Below are 17,834 nucleotides of genomic sequence, written 5' to 3' on the forward strand. Positions count from 1 at the left end.
CTCCTGTAAATGATTTTAATTTAACGTTTTAGAACTGTGAATTCAAATGACAAAATGAATTGTTTTCCTAGAGTTGTCGTCCATCTTTGAAATCTTGAACGCCCTCTGTTGGAATTTAATTTTGCGAATTTAAGGTACGCGGTAAAGGCGCGAACTTAAGACCTGATTAGGTTTATAGCGATTATTTTTGTTCAATATCTCCCCTATTTTCAACTTTTCGCGTTTACAATAATTAACAATTACAATTTGTTTTTAACAAATTTTTTCATGCTTTCGAAATTTTCCGAGTTAATTGTACTAGTTGACGCCTATATTTTTGATTACTGCATGAAACTTTTTTTTTATTGTAAAATAATAAAAATCCTTTTAACAACAAGTCCTGTATTTTAGCTATTTGCGGGCAAATTTTCAGCCAAATCGAAGGATATAATGTATGTAGCGATACGCTTTAATTACTATTTTTGCTAATTTTAATTTTAATATTTTTTCTCAAAACGAAATAATATGGGTCATATAAAGTCACAGTTAATATACTGTAACAAAAACGAGCGTTCGGGTATTTATTTACGACTTTATTATTTATTTATATAAATTTACTTTACAAACTTTAGCTTAAGACTAAACTCTATTTACAAATATGCCGTATTTATATATGCGATTATAGTTATAATGGAACATTCCAGAAATATCCGCGCCCATCTCGATATCTCCCATCTCTATACCAGTCGATCCATTTGTCTGCCAGCACGCCCACGTGATTTACCTTCTAGAATTCTCGGGATTCTCGCCGCGAAGATTAGATTACGTCATTCTCTTGTTGTTTACTATTACGGGCGCCGATCAAGAGTTTTCTTTCGTTACACTACTCCCCTCTTAAGATCTGACCGTCCCGATCAGCAACTCTACATGAAGGCCCAGGATGGCGGAATCTACACGACTCTCCATCTCTTCATACACCCTTCAAGAAGAAATAACAGTCTACTGTCTTTGAAGGGTACGACATCCTCGGGTTCATGCAACACACAGTGATTTGTACGCCAGTTTCTCTGAAGACCACTTCAAGCATGCTTCTCACAATCTTCCAATCCAGATTTTCTACTGCATGGCCTATTTTTGGTAAAGCCAAATCTTTGATGTCATAATTACACACGATTTTCTTCAAATTAGTTAGAGCACGCCATATGTTCTCGTAGCTTGGCGTGTCCGTATAAGACTTCCTGGTCACCATATACAGCAAAGATCGAGGACCATCTTCCAATCGCAGTACTCTTCCAATTTTAGGTTGTTGATTTCTTAACTCGTCCAGGCGGCCGAACTTTCTATTGAATACGGACGAGATTCCTTTAGTCATCTCGAGGTCTTGGGCAACACAGTGGGCTAGAGAGACGTTTTCTGGAACACCAAACAGATCTTGCTGAACTTCTGTGGTCACGCCGAATCTAGCACTCTTTCTCGCTGCGTAATTTGACATAAATTGATTAAAACTTGGCTGTGCGGCGTCTTTCATCTCCTGTTGGAGGACTCGGGCTTCTTCTGTTTCATTTGAGCCAGCATATGGTGCAAGACGATTTATGTGAATAACTTTTGGTTTACCGTTTGGCAACTTCTTAATTCTGTATATTACGTCATTTATTTTCTTCTTAACTTCATACGGTCCTTCCCATTGTCTTTGCAGTTTAGGACACAAGCCGCGATGACGTTGTGGATTATAAAGCCAGACAAGATCACCTACTTCGAAGCTTTCATTCTTGCATCGAGAATCATATTGATCTTTCATTCTGTCACTGGCTATCTGGATGTGTTGTCGGGCAAATTCATGAATGTTGTTCATTCGTAACTTCAGGCGCTCGACGTATTCTTCGCCTGCAACATGTTCCTCGGAAGGTCTGCAGCCAAACTCTAGGTCGCAGGGCAAACGAACTTCACGACCCAACATCAGGCAGGTTGGTGTTTGACCTGTAGTTTCATTTACGGCCGAGCGGTAGGCCATCAGGAATAAATGAATGTGTTGGTCCCAATCTCGCTGATTTTCAGATACAACTTTGGACAAGTGTTTACCCATCGTTCGGTTCATCCTCTCGACCATCCCATCGGATTGAGGATGCAGGGGTGTTGTTCTGGTCTTATTGACACCAATCAATTTACAAACGTTTTGGAAAAGAGCTGACTCAAAGTTTCGCCCTTGGTCGGAGTGGATCTCCAAGGGAACACCAAATCGGCTGAAGAATTCTTTAACAAGTACCTCTGCAACGGTAGCAGCTTCTTGATTTGGTAATGCATAGGCCTCGGTCCATTTCGTAAAATAATCCATGGCTACCAGGATGTATTTATTTCCAGCATCAGTTTCTGGAAATGGATCTGCAATGTCGATTGCTACTCTTTCCATAGGACTGCCAACATTATACTGTCTCATGGGTGCTCTCTTTTTACCAACTGGACCATTACCGGATGCACAAAGTTCACATTTCTGGCACCATCTTCTTACGTCATCTTTACAGTTCACCCAATAGAACCGTTCTCGAACCTTTTGCAGAGTCTTCGTAATACCAAAGTGTCCACCTGATGTACCGTCATGCAACTGACGCAATACTTCTGACACTTTACTTTTAGGTACAATCAACTGAAGCTTAGATTCTGTACCATCATCGTTCTCAAAGGTTCTGTACAAAAGATCATCTTTTAGTATCAGGCAATTCCATTGGCTTCAGTAGGCCTTGACTTCCGGACTACATGCACTAATGTTTTGCCAACTAGGTCTCTCACCTCGACGCATCCAATCCAATACTCTTTTTATACATGGATCATCTTCTTGGGCGTGTTGTAACTGTTGGGGCTGCCATTGTTCATTAACTACGGTGGTTCGTCTTACGGGGCAAAATCGTTCCTCTAATTTGGCACAGTGATTACAATTTGCACTGCATGGTCGTCTCGAAAGGGCATCAGCATTTGAATGAACTCTTCCGGCCCTATGTTCTATCTCGTAGTCATATTCTTGTAATCGTTCTAACCATCTTGCCATCTGGCCCTCTGGATTACGGAATTGTATGAGCCATTTTAGAGCAGCGTGATCTGTTCGAAGAAGGAACTTTCTGCCATACAAGTATTTATGGAAATGTTCGCAAGCCTTCACTACACCCAGCAGTTCTCTTCTGGTAACGCAATAGTTTCTTTCTGGTTTCGACAGGACTTTGCTGAAATAAGCGATGACTTTTTCCTGTCCATCCTGGATTTGGGAGAGAACAGCTCCTATGGCACTGTTGCTAGCATCGGTATCCAAAACAAATTTTCCTGCCTGTACCGGGTAGCTTAATATCGGTGCACTGATCAGAGCTATTTGTAGTTGTTCGAAAGCTTTTTGGCACTCTTCACTCCATATAATATATTCTTTGCCCTCCTCCGTCAACTTTGTTAGGGGCTTGGAGATATTGGCAAATCCTTTGACAAATCGTCGGTAATATGTACATAGGCCAAGGAAACTTCTAATTTCATGTTTATCTTTTGGTACTGGCCAATCTTTAATTGCTTCAATCTTTTCAGGATCAGCTGTTACACCGTTACTCGATACAATATGTCCCAAGTACTTAACTTCTCGTCGAAACATGTGACATTTCTTTGGACTTAACTTCAAGTTCGCTGCCCTCAATCGTTGAAAGACTTCTATTAAATTCTTGGCGTGTTCATCAAATGACTTTCCAACCACAATTACATCATCCAAGTAAACCAGGCATGTTTTCCACGTTAGACCTCTTAAAACTGCCTCCATTAATCTTTCAAATGTGGCAGGGGCATTACATAAACCAAACGGCATAGCCGTAAACTGCCAAAGCCCTGATCCTATCGAAAATGCGGTTTTCTCCCGATCGACTGGCTCCATGTCTACTTGCCAATATCCACTTTTTAAATCGAGTGTGGAAAACCATCGAGAACCAGAGAGAGTATCCAATGTATCGTCTATTCGGGGCAAAGGATAACTATCTTTTTTTGTTACCGCATTGAGCTGGCGGTAGTCGATACAAAAACGCGTCGAACCATCTTTCTTCTTTACCAGAACTACTGGTGATGTCCATGGACTGTTCGATGGTTCAATTACCCCTTGTTTGTCCATATCCTTGATAATCTCTTCGGCTTCATCTCTTTTCGCAAATGGAAGCCGTCTAGGCCGTTGTCTGATTGGCTGAGCGTCTCCGGTATTTATTTTATGCGTTACTATGCTTGTTTTGCCCTTATTCTTCTTATCAATAGCAAAAACATCTTGGTACTCTATCAGCATAGACCTCACTTTTTCCGTTCGTTCATGGTCAAGATCTTGGCATCTTTCACTGATCATCTCGACAAGGTCTTTTGGATACTTTGACTTTGATGATTTCTCATTGGTATTCATAGAGCAAATGGAAGCCACGGGAACACACTGTCCGATCAAAGCTCCTCTACTTAACTTAATAGCAGTTTCCCTTACATTCATAACTCTTACAGGAATGACATCTCGAACTTTTACCAAAGTTTTCGCCGTTAGGAACTCGACATTATCCACATCTTCGACCATCCTTAAACTTCCCTCTCGGCAGTGTTCATCAAGCATGGTCATCAGAACTTTCTCACTATTACCGGGTATGGTTACGTCGCATGTAGTTAGTAAGCGGATGGCATCTTCTTTGTCGTCGTGAAAGGGCAACTCTTCACCATTGATCCTGAGAACTCCATTTTGAACATCCAATATTGCCCCCACTTTTCTTAGTACGTCCATCCCCAATATCCAGATCCCGTTCCTCTAGCTGTTCACGGAGCTGTTTTACCGTAAGTTCTTGTAGCAACATCTTTGGTCGGCACACTGGCACACACGTCCTTTCCGAAATGTCTTTTAAAAGTCTTTCCGAATACCGAACAATCAACGCACTTTAACTAATATTCCCGACGAATAAAGTCCAAAAGTCTTTTAAAGTCTTTCCGAATACCGAACAATTAACTCACTCCGGTTATTCCCGACGAATAAAGTTCAAAACTTTTTTAAAGTCTCTCTGTAATTCACTTATTTATATCGCACTAAGTTTACCGAACACCGACACCAACTGTAACAAAAACGAGCGTTCGGGTATTTATTTACGACTTTATTATTTATTTATACAAGTTTACTTTACAAACTTTAGCTTAAGACTAAACTCTATTTACAAATATGCCGTATTTATATATGCGATTATAGTTATAATGGAACATTCCAGAAATATCCGCGCCCATCTCGATATCTCCCATCTCTATACCAGTCGATTCATTTGTCTGCCAGCACGCCCACGTGATTTACCTTCTAGAATTCTCGGGATTCTCGCCGCGAAGATTAGATTACGTCATTCTCTTGTTGTTTACTATTACGGGCGCCGATCAAGAGTTTTCTTTCGTTACAATACAAACCAGACGCTAAGAAAGACATGGTTTTACGAAACGAATGCAACCCCTGACCATATGTTTTTGGAGTGTCAGTTTAACAAACTGAAGTCCCCATAAATTAATTACCATATCAGACCATTATGTCAACAACTCACTTTGGGACATGCATTCCTTTTTAAAACTGCAGAAGTGTGTCTGTTTTTATGCGTCAGATCGGAGTGATTTATTGTCCTCTCCGGACCATATTGTAGAAAGGCATAATATCTATAATAGGTTATTATTATTATTATTATTACATAACAAGTAAGGGCAGAGGAGCAAGCTCCTATTATGCCCAAAAACAAAGAAAAATAACAATGTAAAATAACTACTGACAGTTACATAAAATAAGAGATATTAGTAAAATATCCATAGAAAATTTAACATCGTGCAATTTTTTATGTATGAAATATTGTCGTATCCAGTCTGTTTTTAAACGTATTCACTGTAGTTGCTGATATGGTGTCTCGATCTAAATTATTCCAAATATTAAATATCCTGTTAGGCAAGAAGTTTACTCTGGACCGTGCTATTCCCTGCTCCTTCTTTAATTTGTATTGGTGGCCTCTTAATCTATCATCTCGGTTTATGGTAAACATGGTATTTAGGTTTCCAAAGTTGTATTTCAGAATTCGGAAGCACAAAATTAGATCACCTCGAAGACGCCGACGCTCGAAAGTCGTTAGATGAGCCATGGTGAGTCTATCTTCATAACAAGGTCTTACGCGGCCGAATGCGAGTCTTGTAGCTTTACGCTGCACATTTTCGATTAATACCTTGTCACGAGCGAGATCTGGATTCCAAACCGGTCCTGCAAACTCAAGAGTAGGTCTGACGTATATTGAATAAAGTCTGCACATGGAATTTAAAGAAATACGTGTAAAACACTTACGTATCAGAAATAGTTTCGAATTTGCACGTTTACACACCGACACAATATGCTCCGACCAATTTAAGTCACTGTTAATTATCACTCCGAGGTCGTTGTGGGAGGTTACCGAGCTTAAGGGATGTCCATTTATAAAATACGGTAGTGACGGGTTGTTCTTGCCAATGTGTAGTACAACGCATTTCTCAATGTTTAGAGGAAGTAACCATTCCAAGGACCACTTCAATATTGTATCGAGATCATGTTGAAGAACATGTTGGTTAACAATAGGATTAACGTACAACTTGGTATCATCAGCGTAAATGGAAACCTTACTAGATATAATGAGTGGAAGATCGCTTGTATAGACACAGAAGAGAAGTGGTCCAAGTACCGATCCTTGCGGAACTCCGCTCTTGACAGGTTTATCTGATGAATATGCTTCCCCAACACGAACTCGGAAATACCTATCAGATAGGAAATTCTGAATCCAAAGGTTTAACTTTCCGCGGATACCAAAGTGATCCAATTTAGCTAGTAGTCGACGCTTGGGAACACGGTCGAAAGCTTTGGAGAAGTCTAAGTAGACTACGTCAACAGGATGCCGATCGTTTAAAGATGACGACCAATCGTTAACACAATGGAGTAAATTCGTGATTGCTGAACGACCTTTAATAAAACCATGTTGTTGGTGAGGAATCACATTTTCGTGAAGGAGAAACTCAGACATAGCTTAAGAAATAATGGCGTCCATGATCTTGCTGACAATAGGTACTAGGCTGATTGGGCGATAATTATTGCAATCAAGTTTATTGCCTTTCTTAAAAATAGGAGTAACCGAAGCCAATTTCCACGATGAAGGGAGATAACCCTGATTAAAGGAAGTATTCATCATAAGGGATAGAGGGATTGCTACAGAATCTGCGCATTGTTTTAGGAAAAAGGAGGTTAGTCCGTCCAAACCAGGCGATGAATTGTTGCGTAGTTTCCGTAAATGTTGTTTAATTACCTCCGGTGTGAAAGAGATGTCATTAAGAGTTGCATGCAAACGTGGACACATTATTTGAGGAACGGCATCATTAGGTTCATCTGTAAAAACCTGAGTGAAAAACAGCGATAAAGCATCAGAGGATTCTTTATTCGAGGAACATAAAGACCCGTCGGCTTTTTGAAGCAATGGTATGGAGACTTTAGATGATAAAGATGTGCGAATGTACCGGAAAATTTTCTTACTATTATCACTTGCAATGATAGATTCTTCAAAATCTTTCCTTAGGTTTAGCAAATATTGTTTTACTCTATTGGAAAATCTACGGTGAACAAGAAAATCATCAAGGGAACCTGTGCGCTTATAAGATTGCCAAAGCTTCCGTTTATGTCGAATTAAGCGTGTAGCGGCAAGGTTGATCCAAGGTTTTAATTGATTTCTAAACAGCTGACGTTCAGTTGTATGAACTGAAATAGTTCTAGTTGTAGTGTCAAGAAAAGTGTCCCACATTGACGAGGGATCGATTAAGTTATGAAAAAGGTTATTCCAATTAAGTTGATGTAAAGCGGAATTAACTTTAAAGAAATCTGTAACTGTTATAGTCTTTGTATACATTTTGTTAAGACTTTTCGATAAGTTAAACTGAATGTGGAAAGTTATCACTGCATGATCGGATTTTCCAATTGGAGAAGATATGTCTATCGTTGAAATTAATTGTTCTTCGTTTGTAATTACCAGGTCGACCGTTGATGGTTGATTATTAAGTCTAAATCTAGTAGGTTTGGTGATAAGTTGCGACAGGTTGGAATTTATAATAAAATTTTTAAATAAATTATGAGAGCTAACACCGTCAGATAACGAAATAGCTGGCCATGAGATATCGGGAAAGTTAAAGTCACCTACGATAACAAGATTGTCAAGAAGTGATAATTCCTCAAGTAATTCAATAAAAAGATTATCATTTCCTGGTTGGGTATCAGGGGGACGATACAAGCAAATTAGATTCATGATAAATGAATTTCTGGTGATAGTCAGGTGAAGAATATCTAATCCGGCAGTCTGAATATCTTTAGCACAAATAGAAAAGTTATTAGTAATTAACTCTGAAAGATAAATACAGACCCCACCTCCTACGCGATTTTGTCGGTCTTTACGATAAATAGTGTAACTAGGTATGGCAATTAAAGAGTCAGGAATATTATTATTCAACCAACTTTCAGCTATACAGATAATATGAGGTGTTATTAATTGAATATTACATACAAATTCAGTAAATTTAGCATTAAGTGAAGCAATGTTTGTATAAAGAAGTAGCCAATCGTTGAACATAGAGGAGTTTGGGTCAATGGCGAAATGTAGTAATTTTAGGAATGCCTTGGATGTACTTAATTGTCAAGTCCCGTTCACCATTGTTTTTTCTAGTTTCCAGTTCGCTTCGAAGGTCTTTCAGACGTTGTTGTTGAATTGGAGTTTTGTCGTCAATTATGGAGAAGGATTCAGTGTCTTTATCTTCTAGAAGCTTGGATTTGTTGCGTAGAATTTGTTTAGCAAAATAGTCGGAAGACATAACCACTTTTAACATACGAGGGAAACGTTGATTAGGTTTGCCAACCCTGTAAAAACTCAGCGGAGTTTCTTGACACCCAACAGAACTCAATACCGATGTAATAACATTATTGTCATGATCTTTTTTAGCCTGAGATGTAGAACCCACTTCGGGGACGCCTCTGATTAACACATTTTTGGCTCTTGTAATACGATCAACAGCTTCGTTAGCTATATTATCCGCAAATTCTACTGATTTAAGAGAGTCAATCTGCTTTAATTTTTCATTTAATTCGGTCAGTTTATTATCAAATGCATCCATTTTACTGTTAATATCTAATTTGAGATCAGATAAAAGATCCTTAATTTGAGAAATGTTAGCAACGTTTGTGTTACAAGAGTTGCACAGAATACAAATACCACGAACTTTCTGTCTGGTTACCCGATCGTCAAGTGAAACCTCTGTGCAGCCCATGTGAATTTGTCGTTTACATCCATCGCACTGGAGTTTTCGATCGTTGGCAGGTATCGGTTTTAAACAGTTCCCACAATTAGGTGACGTAGGCATTGTAAAGTTTTTACTGTGAATATGCTGATAAGGTTTACGAATATGATAAAATGTACTCACAAAAACTGTTCCAAAAGGCACTTTAGATTGCAAATTTTACACTAACTAATTAGCACTTTTTGTAGAGTTTATTGCACTTAATAGGATAGTTTATGTCTAATGAATTAATAATTAGTATATTATACAAAATCAAACGATTTGTTCGGAGCTACGAAATACGTGGCGATTGACTTGCCAGTAGCCGAAACATTCAAAGTTGTGCCATTCAAAGCCACAGGTTGTGGCTTTTCTTAACAGTCTATTCACAGCGTGCAACCGAGGCACTACTCGCTAACGACCGACCCTTTTCCGAGATCTAACTAAGCAACACCTTTTTGTTACCAAAATAAATAAATGTTTTACTGTTCGTTGTTAACTTATTTTTATCATTTTTAATTAATTTCGCCTACGCCCACCTACCGCATGTATTTTGGGAATTTAGGAAAATGTAAAAAATGGCGTTTTAACGTTTTCTACAGTAAAAGTTGATCGAAAACATCAAAATAACTTGTGTTGTAATGCCTATAATGACATTCTTGAGTCTCTTTTGTTGAAACAATATTTTTTCCATTGATTCTTTTATGATAAAATATACACATTTATTTAAATAAATACCAAATCACTGTAAGATCGCTAAAAATGATATTTAAAACACTAAAAATACAAACGACTGTTCGGTCTTAAATGTCTTATTTTTATGTTAAATCCCTCAGTGATTTGACATGGAATGTAGTACCATAATAATTATTTGTCGAAATATTTTGTGATGTTATATTATTCAAAGTTATTGTTATTTATTGAAGAGATATAGTTACAAATATGTGTTATTATAAAAGGCGTGGGGACTTGTAACACTCTGTCAATTGATAGCAACAACCTAATAAAGTGAAAAAGTGGCATAAGTCAAAATTTTACTTCTTAACTTAAGGGGTTAGTACTATGGATCTGAGTGGCTCAAATAGGAAGAGATATATCTTACCTAAAATTAGTCTCCTCTTCTCGATTTCAGTCAGTCTTTTAGCGAGTCCAAACTGTAACTCTCCGTTTCTCAATCTCAACAAATTGTCAGGCAATTGGTAGTCGGCGTCTTTGATTGGTCCTTCTGTGTAGATGGACATGGGCGCCGGATCTACGTACGACTTCCCGGTTTTTTGAGCTTGTTTGAAGCGTCTGCGCAGACATTCTTCTTCTAAGGCGCACGAGAAATACTCTTCGTTGAGATCGCGAAGAAACTGGGGTTTGACGAGAAACTGGCCGACTACGTCGAAAAGTCTTACGAATCCTAAAGGAGTACATACTGCAAATAGGAAAAAAAATAACGTTATGATATAAGTACATACATGAAATATACACTCTGGGCCAAAATTAACCGGCCACCTTAAAAATGGGTCATTTTTGATGTCTTATATCTCCTAAACCTGTTGTCCGATTTAAGTGATTTTTTTAATATGTTATAGCCTTATTCCTTGACAATATCGTTACAATAATATTGTTTCTAACCAGGTAAATTTTCAATGAATACCGGGTGTACGAATCAAACTGTGTTTTTTTCTTAAAGTTTGTAGCACTCTGTGGAATATTCTAGCATTTGTAAAATACTGAAATTAAAACCTAACTATAGCCTCATGCTTTCTCAACGTTTCGTTTTTTGATTGATTCGCTTATTATTGGATAATAAAAAAGTTAGGTGCTTTAACAACTAGACATGTTTTTTATCAATACAGGGTGTTTTTAAAAAAAATTGGCAAAGTTTAAGGGGAAATTCTGCATGAAAAAATAATGGCAGTTTGCCTTCGTTTCCGAGATAGGGGGTGTTGAAATTTTTCTGACAAACTGACGATTTATTTATTGCTTTAAAACCGGTTGAGATATACAAATGCAATTTGGTGGGTGTTATGACGTAGTTATTGCATGTTTTTTGACATACAATTAAGAATTTAATATTCACCATTGGTGCGCATACGAGTAATATGAGCCATCATATTACCCGTATGCGCGCAATATTGAATATTAAATGCTTAATTATTACAGCTATGCCAAAAAATGTGTAATAACTAGTTCTTAAAACCCACCAAATTTCATGTGCACATCTCAACCGGTTTTAAAGTAATAAATAAATCGTCAGTTTGTCAGAAAAATTTCAACACCCGTTATCTCGGAAACGAAGCATTTGCGGACATAGGTTTATAAAGTAAACTGTCATTTTTTTTCATGCAGAATTACCCCTTCAACTTTGCCAAAATTTTTAGAAACACCCTGTATTGATAAAAAACATGTCTAGTTGTTAAATCACCTAACTTTTTTATTATACAACATAAGCGAATCAATCAAACAACAAAAGTTGAGAAAGCATGAGGCTATAGTTAGGTTTTAATTTCAGTATTCTACAAATGTTAGAATATTCCACAGGGTGATGCAAACTTTAAGAAAAATCACAGTTTGATTCGTACACCCGGTATACAATGAAAATTTAACGGTCAAGGAATAAGGCTATAACATATTAAAAAAAATAGAATGTGTGTGTACTTTGTACGCACGTAAGAAGTTATACTTCTATTATATGATTTCTTAAAAATAAATATACTTTAAACAGTTTGTTTTAATTTTTTTTAAACACCAAACTAATTTTGTGCTTACCGCTTTCAAAAAAAAAAAAAAAATAAAAAAAAGTATAGGATTGCTCCGGATTCGAACTCAAGACCTCTCGATCTCTGACCGAATGCTATACCAAATACGCTACGAGGACTGTGTCTGTATTGGTTCGGACGTACCTAATGACAATTCACGGTAACAAACAGACAAGGTGAAGTATAATAAATATACAATAAAATGTTTTAATAATACTCATCTTACTCCTGAGGAAGACAAATCCAAAGACACAACAATTATAATAAATATATTTACTAAAAACACTAATATATTCTTTTCGCACCTTTTCTTGCACTGATATATTTATATACTTCGTCTAATTTACTAACCGTTGCACGTCATCCGCGTCATAGCCTGTGACATCGCATGATACCAACACGAAATATTTGGCGGTAGGTGTGTTCTTTTTTAGAATCATTTTGCCGAGTACACCGGAATTACAGCCACTAGACATATTTTATTATATACGCGTAGAAATAATATTTGAAGATTTCTATTAATGTTAACCTAAAGAAATACACAATAATATGTTTAATTTAATTTGTATAAATGGAATATAAGGCGTTTTTATGAAGCACATTTGTTCCGAACACACTGTAACTGTAATCGAACGAAGGTGACATTTTAGAATAAATTGGTAACATTTATTTGACAGTTGTGGTGATGACACTTCATATTTGTTTATATTCTTTACTATAAAAAGATCCTCTACTATAAAAATATAAATTTCACCTAATTTTATCACGACTTGGAATAATCCAGGTATCTGACAACTTTTTTAGTTGTTATTGTAGACATATTATACAAAGAAACCTATCGGCTTCTCCCAAGAGTTCGGAGCCGTTTTTTAATAATTATTAACAATGCAGTGCAAAAACGCTTGCACTGCAAATCTTAAAAGATTATAACTTAATTCTTGTTCTCTATTTCTTAAGTTTTTATTTATTTACATTGAATATTAATTTGTTTTGTTGTATATTCCACGTTTACAATAATTATGTGATCTACAGTAAAACCTGCCATATCCGGATCAATGTGGCGACAGACCGATCCGGATATGAAAAAATCCGGATATCAAGACCACTACTTTTTTTACAGTCTCTGAAACGTTTTCTCCTTCATACATTCCAGTAATCAACGCCGTCAATAACTTTCGTCCATAGACACGTTTTATAGATTCTATAATACATTATTTCGCCATCTTTTAGTTCTTCTTTTAGTGCGTTGTCCAACTGCCTTTCTCGGTAGATTTCGGCAGATCCGGACGGCACAGAACCGTCCGGATATGGGGAGGTCCGGATATCACACGTGCGGATATGGCAGGTTGTACTGTATTTGATTTAAAATGGATTCAGGATTTTTTTATACTTTGGCAACTATGTCAACTTAGATCTTTGGCGTAGATAATGACGTGCAACGGTAAGTAAATTAGACGGACTGTACATAACTTGAAAGATTTAGCAACTAAACGCCATACTGTCTGTGTGCGTATGCGCGCAGTATTATGAAATTTTACTCTCAATCGCGCCTAAAGAGGTATAACTTCAAAAATCACTTAAATCGGACAACAGGCTTCGGAGATATAAGACATCAAAAATGACCCATTTTTAAGGTGTACGGTTAATTTTGGCCCAGAGTGTATTATCAAGGTATGCACACTTTTAAGGCCGGTGAATTGTAATAAAATTATTGTAGCATTGTTTTGTTTCGTCCTGTATAAAGTTTTAATTTGCGTATTTCAAATCCCATTCTATATGAGGCCTATAGAATCAAAACCCGCTGGATCTATTTTATGAAATTTTTCAGGGCACTAAAAAAAATGTAAATTTCCCAAAAAGTATTCGGCATTTCTTAATCAAAGTGGCATCAATAAATGTCATAAAATGGTGGATTTGAGCCGAAAACTTATGCCTGTAGATTAATAGATACTTGGACTTTGGAACTGTGTAAAAAAGGGAAAACGAAAAATTTAGGATTTAGCAAGTTTTGATTCTGATGGGCTCATATAAGGTTTTAAGTTGCGTTTAACAAATCTTAGGAAGGCCTACTCTAGGTGTTAATTTGTACAATCTCGATAAGTTCCTATTTAATGCTTCTAGAATCACAATCTCACAAATAAGCATAATAATTGTTTCTTTACATTAACAAAAGCCGAGAAGCCGAATCCAATCCACAGACATGTTAACAATAGACCAGGCTAGGGATATGCCAATCAATGGATCGGGGTGTAACGCCAATATCAAGAACAGTGGTCTAGCTATCTTTGTCTGTCGTACGAGTGTGAGCGTATCTACCAAGAGGTGGGAGTAATGGAACGACACAGACACAGAGGCGGCGGCCATCATATGCCAGAGAGAGAAAGCTAAGCGCCGTTGAGAGAGACAGATAGACCACCGACCCGAACTGCTCCGTGTTACACTATTTTTCGGACCTGGCCTAATCTATGTGTTATTATAACTATGATCCAATCGCTCGCTAAGTGGAAATCGTCGGCTGGGGACTGATTTTACAGGGTAAGAATCAGTCTTGGTCTGGCCTTTGGCTAGTCAGGATCCGGCACTCAGCCAGTGAGGTACTGGAGACGCCAATTCCCGATTAAGATCTTGAATAGGTAGAGGGTCTGGCATTTTGGCCAAGTGCTAGAGTTGTCCCATTACCATCAATTCTCCTTAGTTCATCTAAGGTTCAAGTAGACGTTTTTGGCTTCGTTCGCCCTCCAGCAATAGTTTGTTATTTGGTTATGGTATGTATTTTCGTTTTCAGTCTTTTCCTTGTCCCTCAAAGAAAAGATAAGTTGGCGTCCATTGTTCATTTTTATTTGGTTCAATTTTTGTTCAGTTCTCAGTTTCAGAAATATAGTCGGTTATAACTCAGACACAACTGGCTAGTTATTTTAGTCGATTTTTTTTTGTTTTTGGCCAATTTTGCCAAAATTGTCAAAATTACTAACTATTTAGTAATTATTAACTATTTAGTAATTATTTTTTTGCCAATTTTACCAAATTGGGAAAATTATTTACTAAAATCACTAGCCAGTTGTGTCTGAGTTTAGCGAACCGACATTCCGGTTTTTACGTTTTAATTTACGTGATAATAACTTGTATTTTTATTAAGACAGTCTTGCTCACACGATTGCGATTACAAAGCTAGATTACGATAATCCAGCATTTTCCTGGATGGATTGGTAGACGTGGAAACGACCTGTGGCCTCCAAGGTCGCCAGATATTACTCCTATAGATTTCTCAATCTGGGACGTGTACATACTTAAAAACAGAGCTTTTGTGCGAAGATCTAAAACGTCTAAGATCTCGCAATAATGGTTCGCATTATTAATTAGATCGAAAACCGTTATTTGAAGTATGTATACCGAGATGAATGGTGAACATTTTATTATAAACACTTATTATAAATATGTACATATTTATTTTTTGCAAATTTGCCAGGTGACTTTAAGAACTTACCTAAAAGCATCAAGACCCCAAAAAATGATATGCACGAATATAAAAATGGCAGGTAATAAGTCCAAAGGCCTGCAATATAAATAAAAAACATAATTAGGTACAAAAATATAATATAAACTTTATCGGCTAGTAGACCAGGGCAGAAGCCTTTGAAAATGAATAATACAAAAAACAAATAAAAAATACTTACTTAAGATAGTTTGTATACTAGATTTATCCTTATCGATAAGTGCAGATATCACATAGGTCATGCCCAAGACGACGAGTGCTAGCAGACCCAGGACGGTGAACGTTTCGTACACTCGTGCCATCAGTCCTTTGCGATGACCGAAGAATCCTTCCGATTCGGTGAACAAGTAGGCAAAAGGGAGGGCGATAAATAAAGAAAGATTAGAGAACAGGAACACATAATTCCATAAACCTAAAATAGAAAATATAAAAATAAATTGTAAATAAAAGTAAATATAAAGTTTAAATTTCCGTCTTACATTTCAGTGTGGGTCAAAGAAAAGAGTCCACCTCTATATTTGGCAGTATTTATTAGATTTTAAGGAAATGAAGAAACAGGTCAATTTTTTATCTAAGGAGGACACATTTTTACGGTACATACATCTGTCATTTGTCAACCTCCTCCCTTCCACTTTCCCCTCTCCTTATTTTTAAATAGGGAATAGGGATCGTGTGCTAGCTCATTTGAAAGGTTATTCAATTCTCTATTCAGTAATATTAACATTTACATAATTATTTATACAGGGCGTCCAAGACAAATTATTTTGAATTAAATTAATTGACACAAAAAGAAGAATGTATGTAATTTATTTAATTCAAAATACATTCTACTGCTGTCACAAAACAGAAAAAATGTTTTTTGATAAATAACCGTTGGTTTTCGCTTAATTTCAATGTTCAATCTGCCACCCATCTGCCTCTTGGAAGGTTGAATATAGTCTGGGCTGATTATCGGAGAATAGGCCATTTTTGGGAAAGTTATTTACCAGCAATTTTATTGCTGGAATCGAATCTTATGATTGTATATATTAATAATATAGATATGCAAAGTCGGCAGATAGTGTGCTACTTTTTTTATAAACAAAATGGCGCCCGAAAATCGTGTTTTTCTCAATTTTTGCTCTATAACTCCAGAGATTTTAACTTTACACCAAAAACACTCAAATAAAAATTCACCGCAATTAAATTCTGCATAGAGACGTGTTTTTTCCGAGTTACTTCGACGAAAACTTTCCCCGCAAAAAGCGGGTTTTTCCAACAAAATCTTTAATTTTCAACTACACTTTTAGATAAGTAGTTGTTAATTAATAATTAAATAACTTGGTAACGTAAAAGCCCTTTCCGTATATATTATAATTGCAGAAGCCGATGGAAATTGAATGAACAGTTTAGCAACAATTGAAATGTTAATTAAAAATTTACGGTCGCTATAATAACGACAATACTTATGATGCATAAGAATAACTATGATTTTTTCATAAAAAGGCACTATACCTATCTAATGTACTTTACAGAATTGAAATTAGACTATTTAAGCGGCCTCAAAGATATTTTAAAATTATAAACAATTTTTTGGCTTAAAAACAAAAATAGAGTATCTCGGGAAATATTAAACTAAATTAAATTGTGAAAACGGTATTCGAAAGACAGAGGCAGCACGCTTCTTTTAAAAGAAAAAACGTTTATTTATGATGAGTGGTTCCTGAGATACAACCGGTCAAAGTTGACCGAAATTTACGGCAAAGATATAAACAATAGGATCATAATTTTCAAACCATCACCTTTTTATTTTTGTCCTCTTTCTCCACACCACTTTTCATATCTTTAAAATCCTCATAACATATATTATTATAATAAAAACTATCGATAATACGTGTGAAAATTGCCAAAAATAGCAAAATTCCAATCAAAAATTAGGTTGGAGAAAATGTAACCCTCAAAGTTCAAAATCGGTATACGTTAAAAAAATGCATTTTCTCGGCTTCCCATGGAGCAATTTCCTTCATTCTTTTTTTGTTCCCAAGTAACTCGAGTAGAGCCATCGAACTAATGCATTATTAAATGTCAAGCTTGCTTTTGTTTTGTTATAATAAATTAATTTATTTATTATAACACAATATTTTAATTTGTTTAAATAAAAATTGTTTAAATAATTATACAGCTTTCAAATGAGAATATTTATGTTTTTAACTTTAAAAGGTACACTTGTAGTAAGTTTATCTAAAACAAGCTGAAAATGCGAGCATTATCATAACGAAAACTTTGTTTATATACCTATTTAAATTCAT

General features: G+C 36.3%; 1 protein-coding gene across 1 annotated transcript in view; it reads right to left on the reverse strand.

The window, feature by feature from the left end:
* The window catches only part of LOC126886721 (protein Lilipod), a 119,879-nt gene that overhangs the window by 39,534 nt on the left and 62,511 nt on the right, over nucleotides 1–17,834 (reverse strand). Inside the window, exons 3-5 of the mRNA XM_050653729.1 lie at nucleotides 15,728–15,958; nucleotides 15,538–15,606; nucleotides 10,406–10,723 (exon numbers count right to left, since the gene is read on the reverse strand). Of these exons, the coding sequence (XP_050509686.1) occupies nucleotides 10,406–10,723; nucleotides 15,538–15,606; nucleotides 15,728–15,958 (618 nt within the window). The remainder of the gene's footprint in view (nucleotides 1–10,405; nucleotides 10,724–15,537; nucleotides 15,607–15,727; nucleotides 15,959–17,834) is intronic.

Source organism: Diabrotica virgifera, chromosome 6, assembly GCF_917563875.1.
Source record: "Diabrotica virgifera virgifera chromosome 6, PGI_DIABVI_V3a".
In the NCBI taxonomy this organism is placed as follows: Eukaryota; Metazoa; Arthropoda; class Insecta; order Coleoptera; family Chrysomelidae; genus Diabrotica; species Diabrotica virgifera.